The sequence below is a fragment of the Armigeres subalbatus genome, chromosome 2 (genome assembly GCF_024139115.2).
Source record: "Armigeres subalbatus isolate Guangzhou_Male chromosome 2, GZ_Asu_2, whole genome shotgun sequence".
Classification (NCBI taxonomy): Eukaryota; Metazoa; Arthropoda; class Insecta; order Diptera; family Culicidae; genus Armigeres; species Armigeres subalbatus.
In genome coordinates, this window is record NC_085140.1 from 426,984,461 (window position 1) to 427,003,778 (window position 19,318).

At 45.5% G+C, this 19,318-nt stretch overlaps 1 protein-coding gene across 5 annotated transcripts in view; it reads left to right on the forward strand.

Annotated features, from left to right (window-relative positions):
- LOC134213548 (centaurin-gamma-1A-like) overlaps positions 1-19,318 on the forward strand; it is a 145,501-nt gene that overhangs the window by 6,541 nt on the left and 119,642 nt on the right. For 4 of the 5 annotated variants that reach the window (XM_062692689.1, XM_062692686.1, XM_062692685.1 and 1 more), the window contains exon 2: positions 7,198-8,064. In XM_062692689.1, the coding sequence (XP_062548673.1) occupies positions 7,821-8,064 (244 nt within the window). In that variant the 5' untranslated portion in view covers positions 7,198-7,820. The remainder of the gene's footprint in view (positions 1-7,197; positions 8,065-19,318) is intronic. The other variant, XM_062692688.1, reaches the window with a different exon arrangement.

The window sequence follows — 19,318 nt, forward strand, 5'->3', positions numbered from 1 at the left end:
CAAAGGCTCAAGCCTCCTTTCAAGAGGCTCAGAAGCCTCCTTTCAAGAGGCTCCAGCCTCCTTTCAAGAGGCTCAAGCCTCCTTTCAAGAGGCTCAGAAGCCTCCTTTCAAGAGGCTCAGAAGCCTCCTTTCAAGAGGCTCAAGTCTCCTTTCAAGAGGCTCAGAGCTTCCTTTCAAGAGGCTCAGAAGCCTTCTTTAAAGACGCTCAAAGCCTCCTTTCAAGAGGCCTCAAGCCTCCTTTCAAGAGGCTCAAGCCTCATTTCAAGAGGATCAGAAGCCTCATTCCAAGGGGCTCAGAAGCCTCATTTCAAGAGGCTCAGAAGCCTCGCTTCAAGTGGCTCGGAAGCCTCCTATCAAGAGGCTCGGAAGCCTCGTTTCAAGAGGCCTCAGAAGCCTCATTTCAAGAGGCCTGGAAGCCTCATTTCAAGAGGCTCAGAATCCTCCGTTCAAGAGGCTCAGAAGCCTCTTTTCAAGAGGCTCAAAGCCTCCTTTCAAGAAGCTCAGAGCCTCCTTTCAAGAGGCTCGGAGGCCTCCTTTCAAGAGGCTCAGAAGCCTCCTTTCAAGAGGCTCAGGAAGCCTCCTTTCAAGAGGCTCAAGCCTCCTTTCAAGAGGCCTCAGCCTCCTTTCAAGAGGTTCAGAAGCCTTCATTCAAGAGGCTCAAGTTTCCTTTCAAGAGGCTCAGAATTTTTCTATCAAGAGGCTCATAATTCTTCTATCAAGAGGCTCAGAAGCCCTTTTCAAGAGGATCAGAAGCTTCATTTTGCAAAGTTCAGAAGCCTCCATTCAAGACGCTCAGAAGTTTCCTTTTAAGGGCTCGAAATTTTATTTTCAAGAGGCTCAGGCTTCCTTTCAAGAGGCTCAAAGCTTCCTTTCAAGAGGCTCAGAAGCCTCCTTTCAAGAAGCTCGGAGGCCTCCTTTAAAAAGGCTCGAAAGCCTCCTTTCAAAAGGCTCGGAAGCCTCCTTTCAAGAGGCTCGGAAGCCTCATTCCAAAAAGTTCGGTAGCCTTCATTTAAGAGGCTCGTAAGTTTTTAGGGGCCCTCCTTAGCCGTGCGGTTACAAAGCAAGACCATGCTGAGGGTGGCTGGGTTCGATTCCCGGTGCCGGTCTAGACAATTTTCGGATTGGAAATTGTCTCGACTTCCCTGGGCATAAAAGTATCATCATGTTAGCCTCATGATATACGAATGCACAAATGGTAACCTGGCTTAGAAACCTCGCAGTTAATAACTGTGGAAGTGCTTAATGAACACTAAGCTGCGAGGCGGCTCTGTCCCAGTGTGGGGATGTAATGCCAATAAGAAGAAGAAGAAGTTTCCTTTTAAGAGGCTCGGAATTTTTCTTTCAAGAGGCTCCGAATTCTTCTTTCAAGAGGCTCGGAAGCCTCTTTTCAAGAGGCTTAGAAGCCTCCTTTCAAGAGGCTCGGAAGCCTCCTTTCAAGAGGTTCGGAAGCCTCCTTTCAAGGGGCTCGGAAGCCTTCTTTCAAGAGGCTCGGAAGCCTCCTTTCAAGAGGCTCGGAAGCCTCCTTTCAAAAGGCTCGGAAGCCTCCTTCCAAGAGGCTCGGAAGCCTCCTTTCAAGAGGCTCGGAAGCCTCCTTTCAAGAGGCCTCAAGCCTCCTTTCAAGAGGCTCAGAAGCCTCCTTTCAAGAGACTCAAGCCTCCTTTCAAGAGGCTCCAGAAGCCTCCTTTCAAGAGGCTCAGGCCTCCCTTTCAAGAGGCTCAGGCCTCCTTTCAAGAGGCTCAGGCCTCCTTCAAGAGGCTCAGAAGCCTCCTTTCAAGAGGCTCGGATGCCTCCTTCAAAGAGGCCTCAGGCTTCATTTCAAGAGGCTCAGGCCTCCTTTCAAGAGGCTCAGAAGCCTCCTTTCAAGAGGCTCAGAGCCTCCTTTCAAGAGGCTCAAGCCTCCTTTCAAGAGGCTCAGGCCTCCTTTCAAGAGGCCTCAGAAGCCTCCTTTCAAGAGGCTCAGGCCTCCTTTCAAGAGGCTCAGAGCCTCCTTTCAAGAGGCTCAGAAGCCTCCTTTCAAGAGGCTCAAGCCTCCTTTCAGAGGCTCAGAAGCCTCCTTTCAAGAGGCCCGAAGGCCTCCTTTCAAAGGCTCAGAAGCCTCCTTTCAAGAGGCTCAGGCCTCCTTTCAAGAGGCTCAGAAGCCTCCTTTCAAGAGGCTCAAGCCTCCTTTCAAGAGGCTCAGAAGCCTCCTTTCAAGAGGCTCAGAGTCTCCTTTCAAGAGGCTCAGAGCTTCCTTTCAAGAGGCTCAGAAGCCTTCTTTAAAGACGCTCAGAAGCCTCCTTTCAAGAGGCTCCAAAGCCTCCTTTCAAGAGGCTCAGAAGCCCTCATTTCAAGAGGCTCAGAAGCCTCATTTCAAGAGGCTCAGCCTCATTTCAAGAGGCCTGGAAGCCTCCTTTCAAGTGGCTCAGAAGCCTCCTTTCAAGAGGCTCAAGCCTCATTCAAGAGGCTCAAGCCTCATTTCAAGAGGCTCAGGCCTCATTTCAAGAGGCTCGGAATCCTCCTTTCAAGAGGCTCAGGAAGCCTCTTTTCAAGAGGCTCAGAGCCTCCTTTCAAGAAGCTCCAGCCTCCTTTCAAGAGGCTCGGAAGCCTCCTTTCAAGAGGCTCGGAAGCCTCCTTTCAAGAGGCTCGGAAGCCTCCTTTCAAGAGGCTCGGAAGCCTCCTTTCAAGAGGCTCGGAAGCCTCCTTTCAAGAGGCTCGAAAGCCTCCTTTCAAGAGGTTCGGAAGCCTTCATTCAAGAGGCTCGGAAGTTTCCTTTTAAGAGGCTCGGAATTTTTCTTTCAAGAGGCTCGGAATTCTTCTTTCAAGTGGCTCGGAAGCCCCTTTTCAAGAGGATCAGAAGCTTCATTTTGCAAAGTTCGGAAGCCTCCATTCAAGACGCTCGGAAGTTTCCTTTTAAGGGGCTCGAAATTTTATTTTCAAGAGGCTCGGAAGCTTCCTTTCAAGAGGCTCGGAAGCTTCCTTTCAAGAGGCTCGGAAGCCTCCTTTCAAGAAGCTGGGAGGCCTCCTTTAAAAAGGCTCGAAAGCCTCCTTTCAAAAGGCTCGGAAGCCTCCTTTCAAGAGGCTCGGAAGCCTCATTCCAAAAAGTTCGGTAGCCTTCATTTAAGAGGCTCGTAAGTTTTTAGGGGCCCTCCTTAGCCGTGCGGTTACAAAGCAAGACCATGCTGAGGGTGGCTGGGTTCGATTCCTGGTGCTGGTCTAGACAATTTTGGATTGGAAATTGTCTCGACTTCCCTGGGCATAAAAGTATCATCATGTTAGCCTCATGATATACGAATGCACAAATGGTAACCTGGCTTAGAAACCTCGCAGTTAATAACTGTGGAAGTGCTTAATGAACACTAAGCTGCGAGGCGGCTCTGTCCCAGTGTGGGGATGTAATGCCAATAAGAAGAAGAAGAAGTTTCCTTTTAAGAGGCTCGGAATTTTTCTTTCAAGAGGCTCCGAATTCTTCTTTCAAGAGGCTCGGAAGCCTCTTTTCAAGAGGCTTAGAAGCCTCCTTTCAAGAGGCTCGGAAGCCTCCTTTCAAGAGGTTCAAGCCTCCTTTCAAGGGGGCTCGGTAGCCTTCTTTCAAGAGGCTCGGAAGCCTCCTTTCAAGAGGCTCGGAAGCCTCCTTTCAAAAGGCTCGGAAGCCTCCTTCCAAGAGGCTCGGAAGCCTCCTTTCAAGAGGCTCGGAAGCCTCCTTTCAAGAGGCTCGGAAGCCTCCTTTCAAGAGGCTCGGAAGCCTCCTTCCAAGAGGCTCGGAAGCCTCCCATCAAGAGGCTCGGAGGCCTCCCATCAAGAGGCCTAGAGGCCTCCCATCAAGAGGCTCGAATCCCTCCCAACAAGAGGCTCGGAAGCCTTTTTTCAAGAGGCTCGGAAGCCTCCTTTCAAGAGGCTCAGAAGCCTCATTTCGAAAAGTTCGGAAGCCTTCATTCAAGAGGCTCGGAAGTTTCCTTTTAAGAGGCTCGGATTTTTCTTTCAAGAGGCTCGGAATTCTTCTTTCAAGTGGCTCGGAAGTCTCTTTTCAAGATGCTCGGAAGCCTCCTTTCAAGAGGCTCGGAAGCCTCATTTCAAAAAATTCGGTAGCCTTAATTCAAGAGGCTCGGAAGTTTCCTTTTAAGAGGCTCGTAAGTTTCCTTTTAAGAGGCTCGGAATTCTTCTTTCAAGTGGCTCGGAAGCCTCTTTTCAAGATGCTCGGAAGCCTCCTTCAAGAGGCTCGGAAGCCTTCTTTCAAGAGGCTCGGAAGCTTTCTTTCAAGAGGCTCGGAAGTTTCCTTTTAAGAGGGTCGGAATGTTTCTTTCAAAAGGTTCTGAATTCTTCTTTCAAGAAGCTCGGAAGCCTCCTTTCAAGAGGCTCGTAAGCCTTCTTTCAAGAGGCTTGGAAGCCTCCTTTCAAGAGACTTGGAAGCCTCCTTTCAAGAAGCTTGGAAGCCTCCTTTCAAGAGGCTCAGAAGACTCCTTTTAAGAGGTTCGGAAGCCTCCTTTCAAGAGGCTCGGAAGCCTCCTTTCAAGAGGCTCGGAAGCCTCCTTTCAAGAGGCTCGGAAGCCTCCTTTCAAGAGGCTCGCGAGCCTCCTCTCAAGAGGCTCGGAGCCTCCTTTCAAGAGGCTCGGAAGCCTCCTTTCAAGAGGCTCGGAAGCCTCCTTTCAAGAGGCCTCAGAAGCCTCCCTTCAAGAGGCCTGGAAGCCTCCTTTCAAGAGGCCTGGATGCCTCCTTCAAAGAGGCCTCAAGCTTCCATTTCAAGAGGCCTGAAGCCTCCTTTCAAGAGGCCTCAAGCCTCCTTTCAAGAGGCTCAGGCCTCCTTTCAAGAGGCCTGGAAGCCTCCTTTCAAGAGGCCTCAAAGTCTCCTTTCAAGAGGCTCGGAAGTCTCCTTTCAAGAGGCTCGGAAGCTTCCTTTCAAGAGGCTTGGAAGCTTGCTTTCAAGAGGCTCGGAAGCCTCCTTTCAAGAGGCTCGGAAGCCTCCTTTCAAGAGGCTCGGAAGCCTCCTTTCAAGAGGCTCGGAGGCCTCCCATCAATAGGCTCGGAAGCCTCCCATCAAGAGGCTCGAAAGCCTCCTTTCAAGAGGCTTGGAAGCCTCCTTTCAAGAGGCTTGGAAGCCTCCTTTCAAGAGGTTTGGAAGCCTCCTTTCAAGAGGCTTGGAAGCCTCCTTTCAAAAGGCTTGGAACCCTCCTTTCAAGAGGATTGGAAGCCTCCTTTCAAGAGGCTCGGAAGCCTCCTTCCAAGAGGCTCGGAAGCCTCCTTTAAAGACGCTCGAAGGCCTCCCATCAAGAGGCTCGGAAGCCTCCTTTCAAGAGGCTCGGAAGCCTCCTTTCAAGAGGCTCGGAAGCCTCCTTTCAAGAGGCTCGGAAGCCTCCTTTCAAGAGGCTCGGAAGCCTCCTTTCAAGAGGCTCGGAAGCCTCCTTTCAAGAGGCCTCAAGCCTCCTTTCAAGAGGCCTGAAGCCTCCTTCAAGAGGCTCAAGCCTCCTTTCAAGAGGCCTCAAGCCTCCTTTCAAGAGGCCTCAGAAGCCTCCTTTCAAGAGACTCGAAGCCTCCTTTCAAGAGGCCTGGAAGCCTCCTTTCAAGAGGCCTGAAGCCTCCTTTCAAGAGGCCTGGAAGCCTCCTTTCAAGAGGCCTGAAGCCTCCTTTCAAGAGGCTCTGGAAGCCTCCTGTCAAGAGGCCTGGAAGGCTCCTTTCAAGAGGATCGGAAGCCTCCTGTCAAGAGGCCTGAAGCCTCCTTTCAAGAGGATCGAAGCCTCCTTCAAGAGGCCTGGAAGCCTCCTTTCAAGAGCCTCAAGCCTCCTTTCAAGAAGCCTGGAAGCCTCCTTTCAAGAGGCTCGAATGCCTCCATTCAAGAGGCTTGGCAGCCTCCTTTCAAGAGGCCTGGAAGCCTCCTTCAAGAGGCCTGGAAGCCTACTTCAAGAGGCCTGGAAGCCTCCTTTCAAGAGGCTCGAAAGCCTCCTTTCAAGAGGCTCGGAAGCCTCCTTTCAAGAGGCTCGGAAGCTTCCTTTCAAGAGGCTCGGAAGCCTCCTTTCAAGAGGCTCGGAAGCCTCCTTTCAAGAGACTCGGAAGCCTCCTTTCAAGAGGCTCGGAAGCCTCCTTTCAAGAGGCTCGGAAGCCTCCTTTCAAAAAGCTCGGAAAATTTCCAATAACTTTCCTAAAATAATTCGTAAATCAATTTCCGAAGGAATTATCGAAGAAATTTCTGAAGGAATTTCCGAAAAAAAATTCTGAGGTTTTTCTAAAGGAATTTTTGAAAAAGCAAGTTCTGAAGAAATTCTTAGAATTCCTGTTTTCAGAGTTTTCGAATAAATATCTGATAAAATTGATCTAAGGAGCTGAAAAGCTTCACGCTCGCTCCAAATGAATCATATACAAAATGATAATACGTATCTGTCGATATGAATAAGTGAGAGTGAAAAATAAATAATTAATTATAAGCCTACAAAACCTCAGTATCGCTAACGAACGAAAAAATCAACTTTTTTGCGGCAATGGGAATGAGGGAAAAATGGTTATCTCTTATCAGATCTGATGATTTCTCGGTTAAAATCTGCGTGAGTGAGTATTCTCTGCTCGTGAGAATGAATGAGAATTACGATCCCTGCTCACAAGTGTCCTCCGGTATAAATCATTTGTGCATAATTCTGCAACTGGCAACATCTGATGATTCTTCACCACCTACGCATCCTTTTGTGTATAGTGCTGGACCAAATGAGACTCGTCCAGTTTAAATCCACGGATCGAAACGTTGGCATTAATTTAAAATTATCAACATTTTCATGTGATTGGAAGCTGAAACTCTGATTGATTATATCAAATCCAAGCAAAATCCTTAAAAAGTTTAAATCATTATGTTTGACTGTTTGACAACTATTTCAATACAGGTTTGTTCGATCAATATTTTTTCAATCAAATACCAAGCATTATGGCACGATTACAATTAGCTCTTGAAACTTGTTTTGCGATTTGTTAGACGTTAATTTTAGTATTCTTTCGAACGGTTTAAAGTTTTCATGAAGATTCATAACAGTTTCTGAGATATGAAGAGTGGAAACATTTTCCGTTTTTGGCCCAATCTTACCTTCTAGGCCCAATGTCACTCCGAACGACGGTATATTAAAACAGTCGAAGATTCGGGTATATTAAAATAGGAAAAATCCCTTTTTCCCATATTGTCGAAGGCATGTGCAATTTTACAATCCAAATCTTGATAAAAATATGTCTAATTTTGGTTATTTCTGTTAGTTTTTCAGGTGCCACATTTCTTCCTCCAGCCGTTCGTGATCGGCCGGAGCTTTTTCGTGTAAATAAGGCTAAACCGTGAATAATACTGAATAATTTGAGCGGTGGGAAAAAATAGTTCCATCCTCAATCGGTGCGCATCAAATCTCCAATGGAATGCTGCCCGCGGTGCATGTGTTGCAAACGGTTTTCGTTTTCGAGTGTCGCTTATCACGCGGAATCAGCGACGCCTCGCTTCTGTCGTCGCAGCGTGTGGATCAAGATTCACCGCCTTGCGTAATGTGATAAGGTGCCTAACTAAGCGGTATTTAAAACTCGCGATGTGAATCGGCGGGGCGCGTGTTGAAATTTTAGTGCTACGGAAAATTAATTTCTTCAAATGAGGTAATCGAAATCATCACACAGTGGTGCTCGTTGGTGATAAAAAAAATATACTGTCAGTCAGTGAAGGAAACGAATGAAAATTCGCCCCTGATTTATTGTCGATTTTTGCGTTTGCGTTTATGTTGGTGTGCTGGCGCGGTCGCTGCAGCTGAATAATCAGAAAAAGCTGCATAAGAAAGGCAAACAAAGCGAATACCGAGTGGAAGAAAAAAAAATCGAGTGAAATCCAGCAAGTCAGCAAGATGAACAACAACGCAACTGGTGGTGGCAGCAACAGCGGAGCGGCGGGTGGAGGCTCCGGTGCGGGAGGCAATAGCTCCCGGGCGCACTTGCAGTCTCTCTTCAACAACTCGCTGGCCATCCGCCAGGAGATTCAGCGGTTCGAGAGCGTCCACCCGTCGATCTATGCCATCTACCATCTGATCGACCTGTTGGACGACAACCAGGTGGCGGCGCAGATACGCGATCACGTCGTCTGCATTGAAGGTGAGAGTTGTTTTCTGTTTTTGCGGCTGTTGCCTTATTATGGGATCGGGGCAAAACGAGATTTTTCAATGTTTATATTGTAGAGGATCTAATTCTATGAAAACCAAGAATATTTTATGCATTATTTCGTATAAAAACTCCAAAACTACGTTCTCAAAATATGTGATTGCATGCGTGACAGCATTTGCAGAAGACATCGTGGCGTCCCCAAGCTAGGGTTAAAACCATTTTCGTCTGGAAAACTGAAGGAAAAACCCCTCAATAACATTGTTTACAAACACCACACCCCACTTAAATTCATCAACTTGCTACTTGTCGAGATTGTCCCTCAACATGTACACACATGCATGGCGCGGCGTGGCGATGTAACCTCGAGTCGAATATATCACAACGGCATTGCATCTGCAAGAAGGTCTTCGTGAAAGTCTCGACCAACGTCGCCGTCGCCGTCGTCATCGCAAACTACGATTTTGCGCTTGCCCTCCGCTTATCGAAAGCCATAAAATGCTTCATCTCTATCCATGTCTTCCTCTTCGGACGCTTCTCATATATGTATAGTAGGGGTTGGACGTTATGTCTGACGATAAGTTTTAAATCAGCTTTCCTCCGGTCGGCAGCTCCGCTGGCTGCCCGGCAATGGAAATCACTGATTACGTCATGTTGAGTTACTTCCGAGCTGCTATCTATCTGTTGTGGACGGTGGCGGTAATTCACTGTGGCAAAATTGATGGTTAAAAATGTATATTTTGCTTTTCGGACATAATCCGAATTTATCAGTACTTAGGCTACTCATTGGAAACTAAATAGATAAAACAACATCTAGAAAATAAAATCATGAACATAAATGTCCCAATCTGAAAAATTGGAATGAAAAATCAAAAATGTATTATTTTTGAAAATGCATTGAGGAATGCAACATTTCCATCAAGTTTAACACAAGTTTTCCATGGTCAATTTTGTTACCTCTTCATTAAGAGTTTTTCTTTGAAGTAAGGCAAACTTTTCTGTAAACCAGTGGACCAAGAACTTAGTTAGATTGAATTAAAATCAATTATTGGCTTGCATTCTTCCAAATTTTATTATATATTCAAATTAGGCTAGAGAATGTGCATTCTTTGTTTCTGAAACTTCTCCGGGACTAAATCCCAGAGAAACTGATTATGTAATTTCAAATTAAATTTCGGAAAAAATATATTTTGAATTTTATTTCTTGAAGAAATGTACCGTTTTACGGACCGAATACTTTGTCCACCTTTGTGCTACTGAAATCCCAGTAGTGGTGTCCACTACGGACATGGGCGTTCAAAGGTTATATTGATGAAAGTGAAATTAAGAGAAACTGTCCCAAGCTCGTCGTCGCCAACGGGCTGAGGTTGGATTCGATAGCTTGTCTACGAACGCAGTCGGTGTGCATGCATAATAATCCGTCGCAGCACAGTGAATGCAAAAGCTCCGCATCGAACGAACGACCTTTGCACTGATTGACGGTCCGACTGCAATGAGTTGGCGTTCTCAAGTCGATTATACTCGACCAAGCACTGGACTTCAAAACGACGCAGCACTTGTGGGGTTGCCCACTTGTTCGCTTAGTTCGACGATGACCACAAGTGCGACGTCGAACGGAATCGGAATGGAATGCAATCAAGTTCCAGCCAACCAACGGAGTGTGTGCCCCAGTTGTGTTTTGTTTCCAATTTCCAAGCTGCCAGCAGACCGGCGGCGGAGGTAACTGACCTATGTCGGGTTACTTTCCGATGCCACCGTAATGCGTGCAATGTGCCTGAGTGAAGAGGCATCTGTATGGATTCTCATTTACACACTGACTGAGATGTCCCCAAGGGAGACGCACAATGATAGTCGCCGGGAAGTCTGCCTGCATCGACCGGTGCATCCAAGTTTTTCACAATGGGAATTCTTCAATCGTCAGTGAGTTACTAGCAGCGGTAAGGCACTTTTAACTTCTGCAAAATCAGCGGTTCTACGGAATTCAATTTTCCCAGACAAAGCCAGCTAAGAGAGAAATATAAACAAGGAAAGCAATTATTCAGTTCTTCTCCCTACTCATACACCAATTTCGTTTTAAAAGATCTAAAAGAGAAAGAACTTCTTCTATTACATTAAATTGAAAAAAAAACTCAAAGGTGCAGCCCAATCGGGTTGTACGCAAAGGTGACGTAGGACTACGTAGCAATTTGAAATTGATAGTATTTGCCATAATAATTTGTGTCGTTTTATTAACATTGAGCAAACTGCTCGGAGGCCAACTGAATCAAGAAGTCGAATAGCTGTTCCCAGATGGGTGGACTCTAACCATGGAATTAGCATGACTCATCGGCCGCTTAAGCCACTCGACTGGCTTTCAGTCGAGGACATCACAATCCTTACTTTGCCACGTACGCTTACATCGCAGGCGAAAACCAAACGTTTCATATAAATATATTTGCATTTGGTTTCACGACACTTCTGATTCTGCTTATTTCTCCTTTATTTCGGCCATTTTTGAGGATGGTGTCCTCCAAAAAGGTCTTTATACAAAAGAAGGTTGATCCGACAATCCGATATGAACTTTCTTCAAAGTGCAAAACTCAATCGTAACTAGCAAATTTGATAGCGCGGCGGAGGGAGCTGATGCAATTAATTTGAAAGAATGGAATCCTCCCTCTCCAGAGGTGAGCCAGCCTAGGGCTGCAAGCCTCTTTAATAAAGAAATAAAAAATAATTAAAAAAAAAAAAGAATGGAATCATTAACAGCAACCAACATATCACGCTAAAACCGATACCACCGAAACAATCCATTTTCGCAATTAACTCTATCTTTCTATAAAATGCTGGTCCTGAGAAGAACCTTTTTTTTCCAATGCGTCTTTCCAATAACTAACTGTATCCAAACGCTTGTCAGCACCTTGCGTTGCAATTGTCCGACCGCCACTTGATTTTTCGCTAAGCTTCCACCATTTGGAATTATTTTCAGCATTACCACTGCTATGCTGCTGTGCCCGCTCCGCTGCATCAAATTTTGTCGAACCGCTCATTCCGCTCTTTCCGCGGAATCCCGATCAAATCAAATCCCGGAAAGCAGCTTTCTTGTATTCAATAAATTAAGCCCGTTAGCACCGCCCTTTTGTGATCTGATATAGGTGTAAATATAATGTGCACTCATAACGATTATTGAAGGGGCGGGGCTAATGGAATTACTTCATTAGATATAAGAAAGCTGCTTTCTGGCGCGCGCGAGCCATTTTGATCGGGATTCCGCAGCAGACAACGGACCTTTCGGAGAATGACAAATTCTAAGAATCCTATGAAATTTTCTCGCAAGATTCTGTATTTGGTTATGATATGTTGGTTATCTAAGATGCGTATTGTTGCGAGGAAATTTGACTCAATACGAAGTTTCTTCATATTACAAAACATTATCTCTTGGCATCTGTCTACCCGAGCTACCTTCGCCGATGGGTGGTTGCTGTAGATAGTTTCCACTGAGGTGGCGTCTTCATTGATTTTATGCAAAAGAAGGTTGATCCGACTATCCGAAATAATCTTTCTTTAAAGTACAAAACTCAATCGTAAATAGCGAATTTGATAGTGCGTCGGAGGGAGATGATGCAGTAAATTTGAATGGATGGGATCATTAGCAGCAACCAAGCTACCACGCCAAACCCGATGCCACCGAAACAGTCCATTTTCGCAATTAACTCTTTCTTTCCATAAAATGTTGGTTCTGAGAAGAACCAATTTTCTTTTCCCAATGCGGCTTTCCAATAACTAACTACATCCAATCGCTTGTCAACACCTTGCGTTGCGACTGTCCAACCGCCACTTGATGATTTTTCGCTAAGCCTCTAAAGGTTGAAATAAATTTTCAGCATTGCCACACTGCCACCCACTTAGTGCTGCTGTGTCCGCTCCGCTGCATCGAATGTCGAACCGCTCTCTGTGGAATCCCGATCAAAATGGCTCGCGCGCGCCGAACAGCAGCTTTCTTGTATTTAATAAATTAAGCCCGTTAGCCCCGCCCCTTTGTGATCTGATATGGGTGTGAATATAATGTGCACTCATAACGATTAATGAAGGGGCGGGGCTAATGGAATTACTTCATTAGATATAAGAAAACTGCTTTTCGGCGCGCGCGAGCCATTTCGATCGGGATTCCGCAGACAACGGACCATTCGGAGAATGACAAATTCTAAGAATCCTATGAAATTTTCTCGCATCATTCTGAATTTGGTTATGATTCGGATTGGATTTGATTTTGATTGATTTGGATTTGGATTTGGATTGATTCGCATTCTATACCAGCCCGCCCAGCCCGTTGCTGGGCGGCATGGAGTGCGATCCTCTCGTTTAATAAACAATGTGCACTCGCTTGACTGTGGATATACAACAGTAAAGCACATGTGGAGATTGGACAAATAAAGCTTCCGAAAGATATTCAATTTGCAAAAAAGAGAGCTAACCGCGGTGGAGGTTGGTACACGGATTCTGATGGCTTTTCCGCAAACGTGACCTTTAAGTGGTCTTGTTGTGTAGGGGTTATCACGCCTATCTAGAGAGTAGGAGGTTGAGGGTTCGAGTCCCTCCAAGACACGTGGATTCTTTTTCGCAAATTTCATATCAATTTGTCCATTTCGAAACATATGCTGTGCATATGCACAGCCAAGATATTTAACAAAAAAAATATGAGATGTTGTTTATCTAAGATGCGTATTGTTGCGAGGAATAACAGGAGAAATTTGACTCAAGACGAAGTTTCTTCATATTACCAAACATTATCTCTTGGCATCTGTTTGTCCGAGCGACGTTAACCGATGGGTAATTGCTGTAGAAAGTTTCCACTGAAATGGCGTCTTCATTGATTTTATACAAAAGCCACCATTTTATACAAAAGAAGGTTGATCCGACTATCCGAAATAAATTTTCTTCAAACTGCAAAACTCAGTCGTAAATAGCGAATTTGATAGCGCGTCGGAGGGAGATGATGTAGTGAATTTTAATGGATAGAATCACTAACAGCAACCAAGCTACCACGCCAAAACCGATGCCACCGAAACAGTCATTTATTCGTAATTAACTCTTTCTTTTCATAAAATGTTGGTCCTGAGAAGAACGAATTTTCTTTTCCCAATGCTACTTTTCAACTAGCTGACACCACAATTTGTAATAAATTTTCAGCATCGGCACTGGCGGTGCGGGATCGCAACAGTGATATTTTTATGGTCAACCGTTTCTTCATATGAAATGCTGGTTCGTTGAGGTTGAATGATCTGCAGCAACACACCGAGCACCACCAGCAATGCGATGGATTTTCTTTGAAAATGTTATTATCGGCTCCGTGATGCTGTGTCCGCTCCGCTGCGATCGCTTTAATGCGTCCGCTCTGCATAAAATCTTGTTCAAACTGAGGATTAGATCCAAACCCGCAAGTGATTGATTTTTGATGTCTGTGCTAGTGATGCATGTTCGTGATTGGTTAGTTTACCTATTTCTAAACTTTTTATCAATTATCGATAATAAATAGTTAAAAAATAGTATTTTCATATGAATACAAAGAAGCGTTGACTCATCCTTGATCGAATGGTCCAAAAAAATTGAAAATCCATCGAGAAACGGCTGAGATATTAAAGTTTGAAGTCTATCATATTTTCGTGACGGTCCCCGATTTTCGCAATCGTAAAGTGTACCCCAATATAGAAAACACAGACGTAGTCCTACGTCAAAAAATCATCACATTGTTAGCCTGAGATTCTAAAATAAATCAATAAATAAAGATTATGTAACGAAGAGTCACAATTTGCTGTATTCTATCTTAACGATTCAAAATGTGTTATGTTCTTCCTGTTTCCTGATATAATAGTAGTGAAGGCAATGCATTTTTATTGGCTTATATAATGAATATTAAGAAGTTAGCCAGCGAAGTGAAGGCTGAAAACCTCTCAAATAAAATGATATGGAAATGCTAATATCATCTTCCAAACTTGGACGTACATGTTCATGATAGCATTAGAGGCGAAAGTATAGAATTGATAGTTCCGTTAGGATACGGCAGGCATGAAGAATGTTTTTATAGAAGTCGATTTGAAAGCGAGCGGAGGGCAATATTTGTGATGGCACATATCGCACGACCTTCCTTCTGCCAAGCTCCTGTATGAAGAATATCAGTGTGGAAGCTGATATATCTCCACTGGCAAAAGGAAGGTGGTTTGACTTGCTCATATGCCATCGCGTGCGGAAGGATTTGCTATCGACGAGTACTGTCTCCAAATTTCTAATATGACATCAGCATTTAGTGGAATAGGATTTTTATTGCACAGTTCTGTTTTCTCATTGCGTCCGTCTCGTCGCAACCAACTTGGCTGCCTCGGAGAGAACAAAGCAGAGAAAGGCACTGCTGCTGTACCGTCGACCAATAACAGCTGAGTTGATGGATGCCCCCACCAAGGGTAGTACACTAAATTAATGATTTCGTGTGTGTTACTTCTACGTGAAGTTAAACGATTTACAATGATATGGAAATGCTAATATCATCTTCCAAACTTGGACGTACATATGTGCCATCACAAATATTGCCCTCCGCTCGCTTTCAAATCGACTTCTATAAAAACATTCTTCATGCCTGCCGTATCCTAACGGAACTATCAATTCTATACTTTCGCCTCTAATGCTATCATGAACATGTACGTCCAAGTTTGGAAGATGATATTAGCATTTCCATATCATTGTAAATCGTTTAACTTCACGTAGAAGTAACACACACGAAATCATCAATTTAGTACTCTCAAATAAAGACAAAAAAATGAACATTTTATTATGACCAGTTAATGCACAAAAGCAAAAAAAAAAAATAGAATTATTACCGTTCGGTTTCTTTTCTTCAATTATTTAACCCTGAGGTTAAAAATTTCAGTTCAAATCAAAACGTTCCCCTCTTTCGTGACTACAAACTACAAAGATAGAAAGAAAACTTTGACAGCTTAATAAAAGTGAGAGATTTCGGATATAAGGTATAACGCAAAGATTGCATTTTAGGAAGGTAAAAAAAGTCGACTTAAGTCTTGAAATTGGGCAGAGTGGTATTCGCTGTAGTTTTTGTGGAGGGAATGAAATCTGACACTTGAGTTGTCGGAGTTAAACCAAATTCTATTGAGCGCAAGTAATCTTTAAAAAAAATCAAAGTTTTCCTCTTATCTACTAGGTTTTTGTGTATAGTGGATAAAACGTTTTGCCGGAAACTATAGATCTGTATCAAAGAAATGGAAATATTCGGTACCAATTTGTCCAAAAACAGTTTTTTATTGTTTTCCCGAAATTGTGTAAAATGGATATATGCAGTTTCTCAAACAAATGATTCATTTATTTTCTCAGACTACGGCCGGAGTGGCCTGTGCAGTAGATCTGTAAAAGTATTCTTCATTCAACTCGGTCCATGACCGTACTTCGTCTCGTTGGACGGGCGTCGTGTCAGGTCTGTTTAGCGTCCCACCTAACACCAGGACTTCGGCAGAGCCTGCTTGTTGATACATGCAGCTTTTTATAGTAGTCAAACTCCACGATACCTTAGGCAGGCACGAAAACTCGCAGTTGTCCTGGAAAGGGAACCTCCACCCCTTGGACGTAGTCCCTGCTTGCCCACCACTACCAGTAGGATATTATCAGCGTATATCTGTATGAAGATTGAATATCCCTTAGAGAAAATTTACAACAACCTGCTCCATCGCCTCCAGAAAGACGATCACAGCGATAGCTGATGCTTGAAGGACCTCAGTCTCCTTCTTCACATTCTTAGATGATGTTGCTACGAGTTAAACTCTAAAGGAGCGTTCAGATAAAAAGGTTATGACGAAGTGAAGGAGTGAAGGAAAAACTCAAAGGTGCAGCCCAATTGGATTGTACGCGAAGGTGACGTTGAACTACGTAGCTGTATGTAATGTACAAGTTTTCGATTTGTCTGTTCGATGAGACCAAAGTATGCGTTTTTCAAGCCCAGGGTGAATCTGTTTTTGTTGTTTATCCTGTGCTCTTAAGATTGAGTGAGCATTATGGACCCTGGTGATGTATAAAAATTTTAGACCAACATTTGAAAAGGATGATAAAATTAAAATTTTCAAATAATCGTGGATAAATAACACTCTCAAGCGATCACATATCCAAATTATAAATTGATAAAATCTCGCTAAAGAGTAAGATTCGTTCGATAATTGTATCTCGATTCGAAGCAAAAATCCTTTTTCGTTTCATCACTTTTACCTCTCACTCACTTTTCGCGAGAATTATCGCAGAACAATTACAAAATTGTATGGCCGCGCTGGTATTCGAACCCAGAATAGCAACAATAATAGCGGTGGGAATGCGCTTACTCTAGCCACACCACCACGCTATCTGTACGAAAGCATCAAGTTATTTGGTCCACATAAGCTACTACCATTTGCATTCATGGTGCCCCGAAAAGACTCGAATATGAAAGAAAAGAGCAAACCAACGTTTGGCGGCAATCGAAGTGAGCGAAAAATGGTTGTCACTCTCCAGGCTATTTTTCTTTCCCGAAAAGCGATTTCTCCCCGAAAATGTTGGCGAGGGAGCATCCTGTGCTCCTGAGATTGAGTGAGGATTACGAATCCTGAATAATAATTATTATTCCTTCACGTGAGTTGCATCGGACTTCGCGTTTACTCCAGCAGACACCTAGGAATCAGCATAAACGAGCCGATGAAAGTTTCCCTGAACGCAACCACTGCAACAGCGAAGAAGATTTCGAACTCCACTACTGGTATCAATAGACGTAAGCGAGGAGCTGCCGTCAAACGCCACCAAGCCTTCGAGAGAAAACGCGTTAGCAGAAACGAAGGAAGGAGGCTTCCGAGCCTCTTGAAAGGAGGCTTCCGAGCCTCTTGAAAGGAGGTTTCCGAGCCTCTTGAAAAGAGGCTTCCGAGTCTCTTGAAAGGAGGCTTCCGAGCCTCTTGAAAGGAGGCTTCCGAGCCTCTTGAAAGGAGGCTTCCGAGCCTCTTGAAAGGAGGCTTCCGAGCCTCTTGAAAGGAGGCTTCCGAGCCACTTGAAAGAGGCTTCTGAGCTTCTTGAAAGGACGCTTCTGAGCTTCTTGAAAGGAGGCTTCCTGAGCCTCTTGAAAGGAGGCTTCCTGAGCCTCTTGAAAGGAGGCTTCCTGAGCCTCTTGAAAGGAGGCTTCTGGAGCTCTTGAAAGGAGGCTTCTGAGCCTCTTGAAAGGGAGGCTTCTGAGCCTCTTGAAAGGAGGCTTCTGAGCCTCTTGAAAGGAGGCTTCCGAGCCTCTTGAAAGGAGGCTGAGCCTCTTGAAAGGAGGCTTCTGAGCCTCTTGAAAGGAGGCTTCTGAGGCCTCTTTGAAAGGAGGCTTCTGAGCTCTCTTGAAAGGAGGCTTCTGAGCCTCTTGAAAGGAGGCTTCTGAGCCTCTTGGAAAGGAGGCTCTGAGCTCTTGAAAGGAGGCCTGAGCCTCTTGAAAGGAGGCTTCTGAGCCTCTTGAAAGGAGGCTTCTGAGCCTCTTGAAAGGAGGCTTCTGAGCCCTCTTGAAAGGAGGCTTTGAGCCTCTTGAAAGAGGCTTCCGAGCCTCTTGAAAGGAGGCCTGAGCCTCTTGAGAGAAGGCTTCTGAGCCTCTTGAAAGGAGGCTTGAGCCTCTTGAAAGGAGGCTTCCAGAGCCTCTTGAAAGGAGGCTTGAGCCTCTTGAAAGGAGGCTTCTGAGCCTCTTGAAAGGAGGCTTGAGCTCTCTGAAAGGAGGCTTCCTGAGCCTCTTGAAAGGAGGCTTCTGAGCCTCTTGAAAGGAGGCTTCTGAGCTCTTGAAAGGAGGCTTCTGAGCCTCTTGAAAGGAGGCTTGAGCTCTTGAAAGGAGGCTTCTGAGCCTCTTGAAAGGAGGCTCTGAGCCTCTTGAAAGGAGGCTTGAGCCTCTTGGAAAGGAGGCTTCTGAGCCTCTTGAAAGAGGCTTCTGAGCCTCTTGAAAGGAGGCTTCTGAGCCTCTTGAGAGAACGCTTCTCAGTCTCTTGAAAGGAGGCTTCCAAGCCTCTTGGAAGGAGGCTTCCGAGCCTCTGAATAGGAGGCTTCGGGCCTTTTGAAAGGGGGCTTCCGAGCCTCTTGAAAGGAGGCTTCCAAGCTTCTTGAAAGGAGGCTTTGAGCCTCTTGAAAGGAGGCTTCTGAGCCTCTTGAAAGGAGGCCTGAGCCTTAAAAGGAGGCTCTGAGCTCTTGAAAGGAGGCTTGAGCCTCTTGAAAGGAGGCTTGAGCCTCTTGAAAGGAGGCTTCTGAGCCTCTTGAAAGGAGGCTTCTGAGCCTCTTGAAAGGAGGCTCTGAGCTCTTGAAAGGAGGCTTGAGCCTCTTGAAAGGAGGCTCTGAGCCTCTTGAAAGGAGGCTTCCTGAGCCTCTTGAAAAGAGGCTTCTGAGCTCTTGAAAGGAGGCTTCTGAGCCTCTTGAAAGGAGGCTTCTGAGCCTCTTGAAAGGAGGCTTCTGAGCCTCTTGAATGAGGTTTCTGAGCCTCTTGAAAGAGGCTTCCTGAGCCTCTTGAAAGGAGGCTTCCGAGCCTCTTGAAAGGAGGCTTTTGAGCCTCTTGAAAGGAGGCTTCTGAGCCTCTTGAAAGGAGGATTCTGAGCCTCTTGAAAGGAGGCTTCTGAGCCTCCTGAAAAGAGGTTTCCGAGCCTCTTGAAACCAGGCCTCCGAGCCTTTTGAAAGGAGGCTTCTGAGCCTCTTGAAAGGAGGCTCTGAGCCTCTTGAAAGGAGGCTTCCTGAGCCTCTTGAAAGGAGGCTTCTGAGCCTCTTGAAAGGAGGCTCTGAGCCTCTTGAAAGGAGGCTTCTGAGCCTCTTGAAAGGAGGCTTCTGAGCCTCTTGAAAGGAGGCTTCTGAGTCTTGAAAGGAGGCTCTGAGCTCTTGAAAGGAGGCTTCTGAGCCTCTTGAAAGGAGGCTTCTGAGCCTCTTGAAAGGAGGCTTGAGCCTCTTGAAAGGAGGCTTCTGAGCCTCTTGAAAGGAGGCTTCTGAGCCTCTTGAAAAGAGGCTTGAGCTCTTGAAAGGAGGCTTCTGAGCCTCTTGAGAGAAGGCTTCTGAGCCTCTTGAAAGGAGGCTTGAGGCCTCTTGAAAGGAGGCTTGAGCCTCTTGAAAGGAGGCTTCTGAGCCTCTTGAAAGGAGGCTCTGAGCCTCTTGAAAGGAGGCTTCTGAGCCTCTGAAAGGAGGCTTGAGCCTCTTGAAAGGAGGCTTCTGAGCCTCTTGAAAGGAGGCTTCTGAGGCCTCTTGAAAGGAGGCTTCTGAGCCTCTT